At 42.2% G+C, this 13,871-nt stretch overlaps 1 protein-coding gene across 1 annotated transcript in view; it reads right to left on the bottom strand.

Annotated features, from left to right (window-relative positions):
• The window catches only part of LOC104337776 (protein mono-ADP-ribosyltransferase PARP8), a 230,691-nt gene extending 217,296 nt beyond the window's left edge, over nucleotides 1–13,395 (bottom strand). Inside the window, exons 1-2 of the mRNA XM_075446548.1 lie at nucleotides 12,657–13,395; nucleotides 11,779–11,833 (exon numbers count right to left, since the gene is read on the bottom strand). Of these exons, the coding sequence (XP_075302663.1) occupies nucleotides 11,779–11,833; nucleotides 12,657–12,747 (146 nt within the window). The 5' untranslated portion in view covers nucleotides 12,748–13,395. The remainder of the gene's footprint in view (nucleotides 1–11,778; nucleotides 11,834–12,656) is intronic.
• Between the last annotated feature and the right edge of the window lie 476 nt (nucleotides 13,396–13,871).

The raw sequence follows: 13,871 nt of genomic DNA, 5'->3' as shown, positions 1-13,871 counted from the left end.
GTATCATATAGCCACGAAAATGTTAACCACTTCTCGGGAATGTAATGATTATGTATGTTAACATAGCATAAATATCTAATAAGAGTATCTTTTTGGTACACACATTTAGGTAAAACTATTCCCTATGCGTTCAGTACTGCAGTAAAGAATGCCTGCTTTCTAAAACTCCAAAATTAAGTTTTAGAAAGTTAATTATTTTGCTGCTTTCTAGTAATAGATTTTGGGTACCCAGGTAGGACGCTGCTCTTGAACATCAATGGTCCGAGGGATTGCAGGACCTCCAGCCGGCACCAAGGGATTCTCGGGGAGAACCTCTGATCACTGGACCAAAAAGTTCTGAGCAGGAGCCATTAATAAGGCAAAGGCATTCTTCCAGTATTGTTTCTTGTTGCCTATTTGTTAGTCATAGTAAAAGCTTCACAGCATTAAGCTATATCCCTGACGAGAAGGGAAAGCGTCCTTTCTAATCCAGAATTGAAAAGAGAGTAGTCTTCCTGAAACTGAAGCTTGGAAATTTGTCTGGTAAATGTTAAATATTATTGTAAGTCCTGTCTTTGCAATATTTCGATTTATGCTGAAAACTTGGTGTGCCTCTGTGTGTGTGTGGTCGCGACCATGAACGTGTGATTTTATGTTACAGTGTTTGTATTTCTGTGATCTGATGGATTTATTTGGTTTCTGTGATCTTACCGATTTGTCTGGACTAAGTAACTGTTTTGTGTCTTTTGGTTTGGTAAGTTCTGCAAGTATTGACTATTTCTAGTTTTTGACTTTAAGCTGTTGTATTTGTACATCGATTTATCAAAACTTCGGAAGCATTTGATGCAGCAGGGAATAGATGTGGTGATGTTTACAGCTTTATGCTTTTATGTACATTACTTTTAGCCTATATAGTTAATGAGTCATAGTTCTAGATACATTGATCTTAACCTAGGTAATTAATATCGATAGCCAATACTAAACGTTATGGATGTTTGTATATGTGATAAGTGTACCTATAACCCAAGTGCAAATTTACTGAGCTCATATTATTGATACACTGCTATTTCAATGCCTAACGCGATGAGATGCATCCCCTCCAATTGACAATAATGATATGTTGTGGTCAAGCGGTACTTTGGTCCCACCGTCCACACAGGAAGAAAATTGGATACAAATAAATCCAGCAACAAAATTGAATACAAGTAAATCAATCTACACCCATATGCTAGGTAACAGATTTACCATCAGTATGTAACATTCTCAAGTTAATTTAATCTTTCTTTATACCCAGCAGGTTGTGGTATGCACCTCACATCATCTCTATGCCTTCAATTGGCATTTGTGTTCTTATGTCTGTTTTTAGTATTGTAGTTTGTGTGGGCCTCTAAGAAAGTGGTAACAAGCTGAAGGCCAAAATTATGTCAGCTCTCATCATCAGCAGCACCCTCATCAGCTGACCTGGTGTGTAAGTTGGCTACGGATTGGACAAAAGTAAAACAGAAACCCTCATGCAAATAGCTGCCTGATCGGGATAGAAAGTTCCCAGGAACCAATGTCCGGGTACATGATCGTATACACAAAACCGTGTTCAGCTGGAACCACCTAACGCTTCCAGCGTCTCGAGAATCGCCTCCTATCCTAACTCATTTTCTGTCATTTCAAAATGCTGATATACGACCTAAGGCAAAGGTGCTGGCACGGGATTTGCATTCGGGAGCTTGGACAATGCCATGGGAACTATTAATGTGGGGGCACGGATATGCTTGTGTTTCCACAGATGTAGGACCTAAATGATTCACAGCAAAGTGCATTAAGCCGGCGCTAGACAAGCAACAGCCAACCACAAAAGACTCTAAAGCACCTGCTGAAGCATCAGAAGACATTTTGAGTGATAACACACTGTTTGATGGCAAGTGATTCGTTTGAGACTGTAAGGAGTGGTGTATCAGGCCTCACTAGGCCACAAGTGTCTATACGTTTAGTCTGCAAGCGCTGTTATGAATATATTATCGCACATTGTATATTTCGCAAAAGGTATTTAATTTATTTTAATGGTAATCAACACATTTATTATACCTTAACACCATTGTGCATTCGCCATGCGGTTTTACAAAATAGAGCAGCTATTGATTTCTTATTGCTTGCACAAGGTCATGGGTGTCAAGAGAACTGATCAAACAAGGTATCGCTATTTTAGTAACAATAATCATACTATTACAAATATTAGGATGTACTTTGAACTGTATCAAAAAACTGATGCATGAATTAATCAATCAAGCTTGGGTTGTGCAAAAAGAAAAAGGGGGAATTGTAGAAAGCATCTTGAGAGACAATGGTCATTCTGTCCTGCTTGAGGCCTGTATGCACAACCCTGCGTACGTGCCGAATGGCAAGGACAGAGTGTCCTTGAACGATTATGAGGAAGCCGGAAGATAAGTGGTAAACAACTTCTACGGATCTGGAGGAAGCTGAGCTAACCGCAAGGCAGTACGTGGACAGATAGTAGAGTCCAATCAGCTTTTGCTTAGTGGCGCGTGAACAGTAGGCTATAACCAATCATAAGTTGTATCTATGTGCATGAGCACTCTAGGCGTCGATATAATGTGTCGGGTTTTGGCAATAAACAGAGCTTTGATCATATCTCTATGAGAGTCTCGTCTTTGCTCCCGAAACTCCCCTCGACTTACTTCTCTAAACAACTTGACAACGTGAGTAAAGGATGGCTGAGATGTTTGCGTGCTGTGGCAGCAATGGTATTGCTGATTCAGGAACCTCGAAAATTGACTATGGGCCAAAAGATGGTGGTATATGTACCACACATGGTGGTAACTGTTTTAGAACAAAAGGGGGGTCATTGGTTATCCCCCAGCAGAATGCTGAAATATCAAGTTGTCTTGCTGGAGCAGGACGATGTGGAATTAAAAACCACAACCATCGTAAATCCAGCAATGTTTCTGTCAACGGAAAGTCCGACAGGAAGTCTGGAACACGACTGCCTGCTAACTGTTGAACAAGTCTATTCCAGCAGACCGGACCTGAGGGATGAGCCTCTGGAAAATCCTGATTTGGAATTGTTCATGGATGGGAGCAGCTTTGTGAAAGAGGGAAGACGAATGGCCGGATATGCTGTTGTCACCACCACCGAGGTACTGGAGTCAGGAACACTGCCTGAAATACCTTGGCACAGAAAGCAGAACTGGTGGCGTTGCAGCAAGCCTTGCGAATGGCAGAATGAAAGAGGGTAAATATATGGACTGATTCCAAATATGCATTTGGCGTGATTCATGCTCATGGAGCCATCTGGAAAGAAAGAGGACTGCTCTCAGCCCAAGGATCATCGATAAAACATAAAGAAGAAATCCTCCAGCTCCTAGAAGAGGTGCAGAAGCCAAAGGAAGTGGCGGTAATGCATTGCAAGGCTCATCAATTTGGTCAGAAAGCTGTAAACATAGGTAATCGATTGGCGGACAAAACGGCAAAGGAGGCTGCAGAACAAAGTATCCTTGCACTAGTACCAGTAAAACAGATAAAAATCACGAATCTGAAACCAAAATATAGTAAATTGGATGAACAATTGGCAGGACAATCGAAAGCATTACAAAATACAGAAAGGTGGTGGGTAACGCCAGAAAAGCAGGTAATAGTAACCCCACAAGTTATGTTAGAATTTGCGAAAGAAAAGCATGCGCAGACACATTGGGGTGTAGATGCTATGGTCTTGAGTTTAAAGACATCTGTAGTGTGTGTAGGAATGACAAAAATAATTAAATCAATAGTGGCCAAGTGCCCAGTTTGTCTCAAAAATAATCCCTTGAATCGGAAAAAGGCACCCTTAGGAGTTACGAAGCAGGGTAACTCCCCAGGAGACTATTGGCAGGTTGATTTTTCTGAATTACCTAGGCAAAATGGGCTCAGGTATCTATTAATATTAATTGACACATTTTCTGGATGGCCGGAAGCCTTTCCTTGTCGCACCAACAAAGCAAGAGAAGTGGTTAAAATATTGCTAAAAGAAATAATACCAAGGTTTGGAGTACCAATGAGCATGTCTTCTGATAGGGGACCACATTTTGTAGCAGAAATAGTTCAACAAGTAAGTAAAATTTTAGGGATAAATTGGGATTTACATACCCCCTGGAGGCCGCAATCAAGTGGGAAAATTGAAAGAATGAACCAAACATTAAAAAGACAAATAAGTAAGATTTGTCAAGAAGTATCTTTAAAATGGCCACAAGCTTTACCATTAGCACTCCTCAGAATCAGAATTCAACCAAGGTCTAAAGATGGTGTAAGTCCATACAAAATCTTGTATGGCAGACCTTATCAGACTCCTTTAATCCCAGGGGATATGGGAATAGCAGGGGAAACAGATTTAAAAATGTATTTGATTTCTTTAGGAAAAACCCTCGAAGCACTCCAAAAATACATTGTGCTGACCCGATCGCTTGCTTTGGATACACCTGTGCATCAGTATCAACCAGGTGATTTTGTGTACATAAGAACTTGGAACTCTGAACCACTGCAGGAGAAGTGGAAGGGACCTTTCCAGGTACTGTTAACAACTTACACTGCTATCAAAGTAGAAGAAGTAGAACCGTAAATACACTATACTCAAGTGAAGAAGGCCCCTTCATGGAGAATCATCAATAGAGATCCAGAGGCTGCAAAACTAATTTTAAAATATGTCTAAAAGGGGGGGCTATCATTGTAAAGTATGGAAAAAATGAATTCTAACCTGGAGACTGATGATGATGGGAGCATTGTTTAAAGTATTAAAAGTGAAAACAAGAAGTAAGGATCCACTGTCAATAAAAGTGGAACAGTTAATATACTTCCCAAGAACTCTGGAAGAAAATTGGCTTGACAAAATTTTCAGTGGATTGGGGTGGAATCTGAGTTCCTGGGTAAAATCCTTAATTAGTACTGGGCTACATTTGTTAATCGTAATTTTAGTGATATTACTCATTTATTATTGTTTAAAAAAGGAACTCACCAACAAACCAGCTGTCAATCGAATGATTATTCAGACAGTAGCCAAAAAACAAAATTTAAGTGATTTGGTCATGATGCTCCCATCATATAGTGGATAGTGGATAACTGAATTGTTATAAAATCATTATTGACAGTAGAGTATTGAATTAGTGTATAACTAAAACATAATTTAATTTAGGATGGAAGTATTGAAAAGATGATTATTTCAAAACTTCCAAAGGGGGGAAATGTAACCAGGGAGATAGAATCAGTTAACCATAAACATGAACAATGCTGCTATGTTCCTGGTACAGCCCTACCCACCTGGACATTAGGTCTTGGAACGGAGGGTCTAGTCTCTAGGTAACCATTAATGCTAACCATAGTAGGTAATTGTGTTTTTGTCAAGAGAAATGATGGAGTGTGGTTCTGTGAAACGGACTGAAGAAACTGACCAGGTTTGCCAAGATTGCGAGCCTAGTAGGTAAAAGGTAATTCTGGCAGGGGGAGATCGCGACTACTGACTCACAGACCCCCTACTCAAGTAATACCACCTACTCAAAAAGGAACAATGGAAGAGGGTAACTGAGTCTGCACAAACATTTACGTAAGAAGCGAGAAAAGTTTACACCAATCACCAAATAGAATAATATTGAATATGCATGAATAAAATAAATATGTATATTTTTGAGCTATATAAACTGCACGGAAAAGGTATGAGGTATGCACGTTCGGTGGAATTATCCCCCGTGCATCCAGTGCTGCAATAAAGAATGCCTGTCTTTTAACACTACATTGGTGTTACGAGGTTTTATTCCCGGATTTTTGGTGACATTGGGAGAGCAGATGTGCAGGACCATGAAGATAAGGAGGCTACAAAGTGACCATAAGACTGTAACGAAGCAACCTTGAAGGACATAGTATACGTGATCTTAGAACTGAGTATGCACAGAAGCAAAGGTCAACCAGTGGACACAGTGATGAAGAGTATGAGCCTTCATCTGAAGACCCCCGAAGACCACCTGGTGGCACCAACAGACATGCGTGAAGGACATTAACATATGCTAATGAATTCTCGGAAAAAAAACATGAATATGATAAGCATTTTTCGTTAATGTAATGAATATGTATGTTAACATAGCATAAATACCTAGTAATTGTGTCTTTTCGGCACGCACATTTGGGCGGAGCTATCCCCTGTGCATCCAGCACTGCAATAAAGAATGACTGCTTTCTAAAACTCCAAAATTAAGTTTTAGAGAGTGAATTATTTTGCTGCTTTCTGGTAACAGGAGAAGAGCAGTCATTTGGATGTGCATGCTCCAACGGCAGGCTGCCAGGCTCTGCCCTGCAGCCTGCAGTGGGCAGCCGGCAGAGTGCACCAGGGCACCATGCAGCTCCACCAGGAGTATCTTTCTGTCCTGCTCTGAAACCTCTCAGATCAAAGACAGTTACTTCAGGTAGATCCCACATGTGCACATAGGTCTGCTAAAGGCAAGAGGGCTTGCATCTTTGGTAGGCTGATTATTGTCAGTCTTTACTTTGTACTTTAGAGACCAATACTAAACTAATTTAAAACTTCTGTTGGCCTGAGTTAACAAAACTAGTATATGCCCAAGGAGATTCTTGCAGAGACTATGTTTCTCCTGTTGCCACCTAAAAATATCCAATTTCACTCTTTTTGTCATCCACTGATAAAACATGAGTCCTTTTTCAACACATAAGCCTACAAAATCTTACTACTGAAGTTTTATGCCAAGCCTAACAAGCCTTGTTCTATAGGATGGTTGAAAGTCTTTATAGCAAAATAATTCTCTAACAATATACCTTCTTAAAATAAAAGAATTAATAAGCTCAGTTTTCAGCTGTAACTCCATTAGAGCTACAACCACGTACCAAAGATTTCATGTAATATTCATAGAACCATATTAAGCTAGTAGATAACCTTAATTTATATAATTCTCTATCCATAAGGGAAGGCTGTTGATAGTGTCCATAACTGCCGTACTAAGGCATTAGCTAAATATATGTTTTCCAGAATTTTTTAATGCTTGAAGGATATATTTTTTGGTCTGAAGTACTGTAAAACTCTTATGTTTTTTTATGTTCCCACTGTTTTGTGCAAATATATATTGAAATGACCAGATTTCACAGTTTTAGTCTGGACAAAGTTAATTTAATCTTTTTAGGTGTTTTCACAGAATAGTCCTCTTGAAGAAATCACCATTTCTATTTCAACTAATGGTTATATCTGCAAAAAGCTCTGAAACCATTTTGGGATTTAGCTTAATACTGATTCTGAGTGAGTGACAGGTAAACAGGTTTTCATGTGGCCTAGCAAATTACATTCTTAAAAGAGGACTCTGTGACAAACAGGTTTTCAGATGCTAAGGCTGAAAAGACACAGAAAAAAACCATGGTTTTGACAATTGGCCTTCTATCTGTGCCCTCTACAACACCAGCAACTTGATAAGAATGCATGAAAGCAAGCTTTTTTCCCTGGATAAATTGCAGCTCCCACCATCCAGGAAAATACTCAAAAATGAGAATACATCTGCAAAGATGGCAGAAAATAGAACTCTGGTCCTTGTAACTCACCCCCAGGTGAAAAAATTCACCTGGATTGACATTCACTAGGACTAGTCAGGGCCAAATCAAAAATTCATCAGTATTGCCGAGGACCCAAGTGAGCCCCATCACATCAGTGGAATTACTCTGGATTTATACAGCTGTAGCTGAGATAGAGCAGTTGACTATCAGCAAGTACTTTTATGACAATGAAGTATTTCCTGGTTTTGACACCTTTATCACCCCCAGGTCCTAATCTGACAGAATAGCATCCTAATTATTTTCATATCTTGCCATATGTATGATCATTACGGGGTGAGAACTCCCCATCAAAGATGGATTTTTCAACTTTAAGGAAAAATAATGAGCAAAACCACAAAAAAACCCACTAAAATTAAATATTCTATCATTTGCAGAAAAGCTAATGACCTGGAATACCATTGTCTCTAACCCATAGGCTATTTTTTCTACCTGAGAGCAAATGCTGTGTGTCACAAATACCTTATTGGGTAGAAACAAGACAGTTGAACGGTGCAAAGCTATCTTGCCTTCTAGCTTTGCTCTTAAAATATGAAAAATTCTTATCTATAAACATAAAATGAAACATTCATTTAAAGCAACAAGATTTCAAGATGGCAACCTGTAATATATGAGATAAAATGCAGAATGCTAAACAGTTTGAAAGGAACTTATCTAATTATATACTTCTTTTTACAATGGTATATCACCATTTTTTGCACTCTCTTTTGGCAAACAGTACATTTCATTACACAGGAGACATGCTGTTGCTCCTTTTATTTCTGATCAATGCCTCGAGGCTGGAAGGAGATGTCCAGAGGGCTTGCTAGTTTCTTTGAGCTTTCTCTTTGCCCTCAATTCTTTTTTTCATTTAAAAAAAAAAAAATAAAACAACAACATACAGTCTGAACATGAAATACAGTCCAAAAGGATTAACTGAACTACATAGGTAAAGGATTATTTATGATAATTTACATAATACAAATATGTTTGTACTTAAAGTGATTCTTCCCTTCTAACATTTCAAGAAAAATTCTGCAAATGCAGAATTTCCTTGAAGTATATTTATGCCCATCCAGTGATCATTTACACATATATTATTTACACAATATAATAGCTTAATACCACCTAAAGGTCAATTGTTGGAACAGGTCTATAAAATGAATAAAAAAATAATAGTTTTCAGTTGGTTTCACTGGAACCTTTGTACTTGAACAAAAGCTAAGTCATGTCCTCAGGGTTTGGTTTAGGACTTTACTATGGGAATACAAGTTAACTCCACTGAAGCTATGATAAATGTGCTCCGGATCAGGCCTATCTATTTGGATTGATCTGCAGTATGGTTATGTACCACCTCGATATTTCAATAGTACTAATGTAAGAAGGGGTTGTGCAATCATTCCAAGCAACAGGAAAAAAACAGATAGTCAGAGAAGCTGTCCCCATGAAGAAAAATCTCACAGAGATAAACTCAACAGTTTAAAGAACAAACACAAACCTTAGGTCTTCATCGTAACTGAAATAATACTGGTACACTGACTTCCATGGACTTACACTGATTTGCTAAGAATCTGGCTCTGAGTTTATAAATTAAGACCACTGATAAATGGACTCAATGGGCACTAGGGGCAACTACAGTATGCAGAGGAAAACCCCCAGTGATGTTTAACTTACTAGTATTGTAACCTGCCTTTATACAAGGGTAATACAAAGAATCCTCCTTCTCAAACAGAAAACATATTGCCTTCTTTCAGAGGTCTCTGCTCTTGTACCTAACCACTATGGCTAAAACAAAGCCATGCTACACACTGACCTAAAAGAACATCTAAAGGAAATAAAGCATGAAAAAGATTTCATTCTAAGCATGGCTGGTGAGTGCTAAAGTACTGTAATTCCTTACACATCATTTCAGTTCTTACTCATTTAAACCTGTTTCTTGGTTTGAACATCCATCCAGTGAACGTCTACCCCTTTGCCCATTACTTGAAAGCCTGTGTTCCTGCTGGTCATCAGGCTAAATATCTGAAGTAACAGGACAAGGCCTGTCAGCCGATACTCAAGTCTACGATCACAAGCTAATAAAGGTTTTGTCATCTAGGGACAATTCCCGAGTGTAACAGTAAAAAATGGGGTCACCACTCAGGAAATCCATGGATGCAGCAACGGTAGTAAGAAAAAAATCATGGCCAAATGCAAGAAAAAGATCCTTAGATAGCCTTGTGCTCTCCTAAATTGATACCACATACGTGTCACCGTTGTTGACCCTCGTAGAGCCTGTACTGGAGACCTGCCTGAACACTGCACATGGTACAGCATAGTTGCTGCTCAGCAAGCACCTTCTCTAAGAAGAAATCACTAACTCTTCTTCAGTGTGAGAAAGAAAAGTTTGGCTATTAATGGTCAAGGCTTAGGGTTTTCATTTTATGCACTTCACAAGAGAGCTTACTACCATAAACTTGCTACTCAGTACACCACTGTACACTAAGAATATTGTAAAATATCTTTCTAAATAAAAACACAAACAAGCAGAGAACATGAAACCCTTCTCTCAAAGGATGCCTTTTAAATGTCCTTAAAATGTCAAAAGGAAAGTGAAATTTGAGTATGCTCTAAGTAACAATGCATTTGCATCAATTTCTCTAAGCCTAACTTTTATTTCTCAATTCAGTTTGAATTTTCAGAATCCTGAGACCATTTTCCAGTCAACAGTTTCCTTAAGCAAATGCTGACCCCAGTGAAAATTCAAGGCTGCAGGATGTAAGGCCACCTTCCGTCTCTCATTGTGGAAGTGACGTTTTGTTTCAACATTTATAAACCAGTTTGGCTTACATCAGTTATGCCCTTAGGCTTTTTACTTTATTCAGCTTGGAAAATGGAAACAATAGACAGGTTTCACTTCCTGGTTTCTTGCTGCAATATCTGGTTTAGAAAACAGTGCAAAGTAACTTTCAAATTCAATTGGTTTAATTACATGATAAATAATATTTCTGTTAGATAATTTTTACTGTGTCAAGCCTTTCAAAATTGTCTTTTAAAACAAATTCAAAACAAAACATATACTAAACCCCTAAATTAAAGAGTATACTACAAGCAACCTGAAAATACATCTGATTCTCCGCTACTGGGTAAACTGAACTATTCTACTCCATTGAAAATGATAGAAGTTGTCTTTTCCTTTAGTAAGAAGAGGCAGGGTAGTGAGATGGGAAAGCGTTTTTCTGAGCAGTCTCGCAGCCTGGGGACCATCTGGGAGCCTGGTCCTGCAGCCAGGCCCTGAAGCATGCACAGGTGAAAACCGATGGCTGTAGGAGCGTTGCCTGCACTGAAAGGTTCACTTGCAAAGAATATAACACTTTAACCTGACATACCCCAGTAAAGAAAAAGAATCACCAAAGATATCAGATGAACTGTCTGAGAAAAAAAAATAAAACAAAACAAAAACCCAAGACATCTTGCCAAGTCTAATAAAATTCAGCTAAAAGATAAGAGGATGACCTAGCATATACTATAAATACCATATTAAGTAAAAGGTAACTAAAAGCCAGGGAAACAAAAGGATGTGTGTTCAAGCTTTTACATATATTTCCTTTTGAAAACAGACAAACACAACAAATAGTGAAATATAATAAAAAAATGTGTACATGCACAATCCAGTTCATAACCAAAAGCTCATAACCACTTAGAAATAATATTTAAACTACCATTCAGTAAAACATTTTTTTAGCCTTAGAAGCTATACTGACATTTCACTTAGTGTCTCAGTAGTTTAATTTGGTCAATTGCAGACAGTCTCGCATCTGTCATGGGACTAAATATGGCTCTCAAATGCAAGAGAATAAGATGCTGATGTGAAATTTGGCCTATTTGTTACTAAAATTATAACTTTTTCCAGTTTTTTAAGATGAATTAACTTTATATTTCATATGTTACGCCTTTGCTGTGTTTCTATTAAGTTTACATACAGCAGAAATTCTACATATACACATAAACTAAAAAAAAGAGAAATGGTGAAGCACCACAGGGCAGCACTGAGAGGAACAAGTCTCCAACAACTAGGATCACCTTTCTGATCACCTCCCTCAACACTTCCTCCTGAATTTACGTTTGCACAAAGGCAGATGATTTATTGATCCTCCTTGCAAAAGGAAAGGAAACAAAAAATCCTGCCACGGTATTGAACCACTGCACCTCACTGCCAGCAGGAAATGAAGGGAGTCATTACTGCAAAAGAAAAAGTACCTTTTGGAGCCTCCAATATAGGTGAAGGTAAAGGTGGAGTCTGAGTACCTGAAATCTGAAATAAAACGAGATGCGTTATTACAACTTGTCTTTATTTTGGCTGAAATAGCTGAGGTTTTGCAGACCAGCATTCTGCTACCGACACGGGGTGTGTGTGTGGTGAGGTGTTGGAAATGCAGCATCTCCCCCCCCAGCCCCTCGCAACAAGTGCGCGGTGCTATGGCAACGGCAGGGATTTCCACTGTCAGAGACGGCAACAGGGTGTCACAAGCCGGGCTCCTGCGACGACAAATCACTGCCGGCACCTCACCGTCCCCAACAAGAAAGCTGCAAAACCCGGGGATTTTTTTGCACAGAAGGGGGAACGTTTACCGCTTGCTATGACCCCAACCCTGAAGCCAGGCGGGCGGGCAGTGATAAAGGCATGCACCGAAGATGGCAGGAGCCCGGCCGCCCGGAAAACAGCGGTGTAGCGCCCGCCGGAGCAAAAAGCACCACGGCTGCGCTCGGCTGGGCGCTCGACCCAGCAGCTGCGGACTGCGCCAGGCAGAGGGGGACACACACACTCGCACACACCCGCCCAATTTTACGTGTGGCCACTGCCACGCTCCTTGACTCGGGATCCCCCCCACTTCCCAGCCGGCGCCTGGTGTCATTTATTCTCACATGCCCTCGGAAGGAGAGGAGAAAGAGGAAGAAGGGGGCTGAGGGCAGGCGCAGGCAAAAACCCGCTCGGCGGCCCTCGCTCCTGGGAACGGCAGCGAAAGACACAGGCACCAGCCCGGGCAGCCGCACCGCGGCAGGAGCGGGGTCCGGGACGGGCGGGCCGCGGCGGCAGCCTCCGCACCAACAACCTGGCGCCTGGGAGAGAAACTCACCTGCAAATAGGCAGTCCTTCTCCGCCTTGCACTTTTGGATCACAACGTCAATATCCTTCTGAATCCTCTCTTGCCTTGAACACATCCCCATGAAATAAATCCCGGGGAGGTAAAAAAAGCAGCCTTTATTTCCACCCCAACCTCCCCGCTGCCAGTTTTAATATTCAGTCCGAAAGACAAACCCTGGGGCTGGCGAGCAGGAGTCTCCCCGCGCCCCGGAGAGATCCGCCCGGCAGGCTGGAGGAGGAGGAAGGCGGCGGGAGCCGATGTTGCATGCCCAGATGTGGCCGCCCAGATGTGCCGCTGGTGCCGGCAAATGGTAATTTCCTCACAATAGATCCAGCGGAGGATGGCGGCGGCCACACAGAATCCCCCCCACGCCCTCTAGGTTTTCAGGGGTTAGTTGGCTTGTTTGGTCTTTTTTTGGAAGGGGGGGGGGGGGGGAAGCGAGGGGAAAGCCGACCCGATCGCTTACATCCCTGCCCTTTTCGCCAGCAGTGGCGATTGCCGCGGCGAGCTCCCTGGCGGCGCGGCGGGGCCAGCGCTGCTGCGCCGACGCCGAGCCGCAGACCCTCCCTTCGCTCCCGGCCTGGCACGTACAGCCCCCGCCGGCTCCCCGGGCGGAGGCGGCGTGGGGGAAGGAAGAGGCAGATGCGCAGAGCTGTGCGGGCAACCCGTGAGGCGGCGGGCTCGATGACCCCGGCCCCGCTGCCGGCCCTTGCTTCCTCCCTCCTCTCCAGCACCGGTCATAGGCTTTCGCCTCCTGCAGAGCAGCGGAGAAATGCAAATCACAAGTGATCTAGGTGGCGGGGCGGCTCCCAGGCCGGCACCGGGGAGGAAGCGGGCAGCGCCGTGCTGCGCAAGGCCGGCGGCGGTGGGGCACGGGGGAGGGGGACACTTCCCGGACGGGCAGGACCCTGCGGGGCCCGGCAGCGGGGACCGCTCGCTCTTTGTCCTGGGGGGGGGGGGGCGGACACGCCGTCTGGCTCCCAGCGGGGCGGGCGCTGCGGACCGGCCCCTGCAGCTCTCTCCTCCGCAGCTCCCCTTCCGCCTGCATCTGCACCCTTCCGCCCCCGTGGTGGGTGTGCTCCTGTTATAAAGGCTAAGAGCCAGTTATATTTATTAAAGCCAAATTTATTTAAGCAAGCAAATAAGCAGGCAAAAAAACAGCGCTGGGCGGCCGGAGGAGTCTCCTGCTCCACCAACGGCGCGCAC

Source organism: Opisthocomus hoazin, chromosome W (assembly GCF_030867145.1).
Source record: "Opisthocomus hoazin isolate bOpiHoa1 chromosome W, bOpiHoa1.hap1, whole genome shotgun sequence".
Classification (NCBI taxonomy): domain Eukaryota; kingdom Metazoa; phylum Chordata; class Aves; order Opisthocomiformes; family Opisthocomidae; genus Opisthocomus; species Opisthocomus hoazin.
The sequence above is the reverse complement of the archived record's forward strand: the minus strand, read 5'-3'. Positions and strand labels throughout refer to the sequence as shown.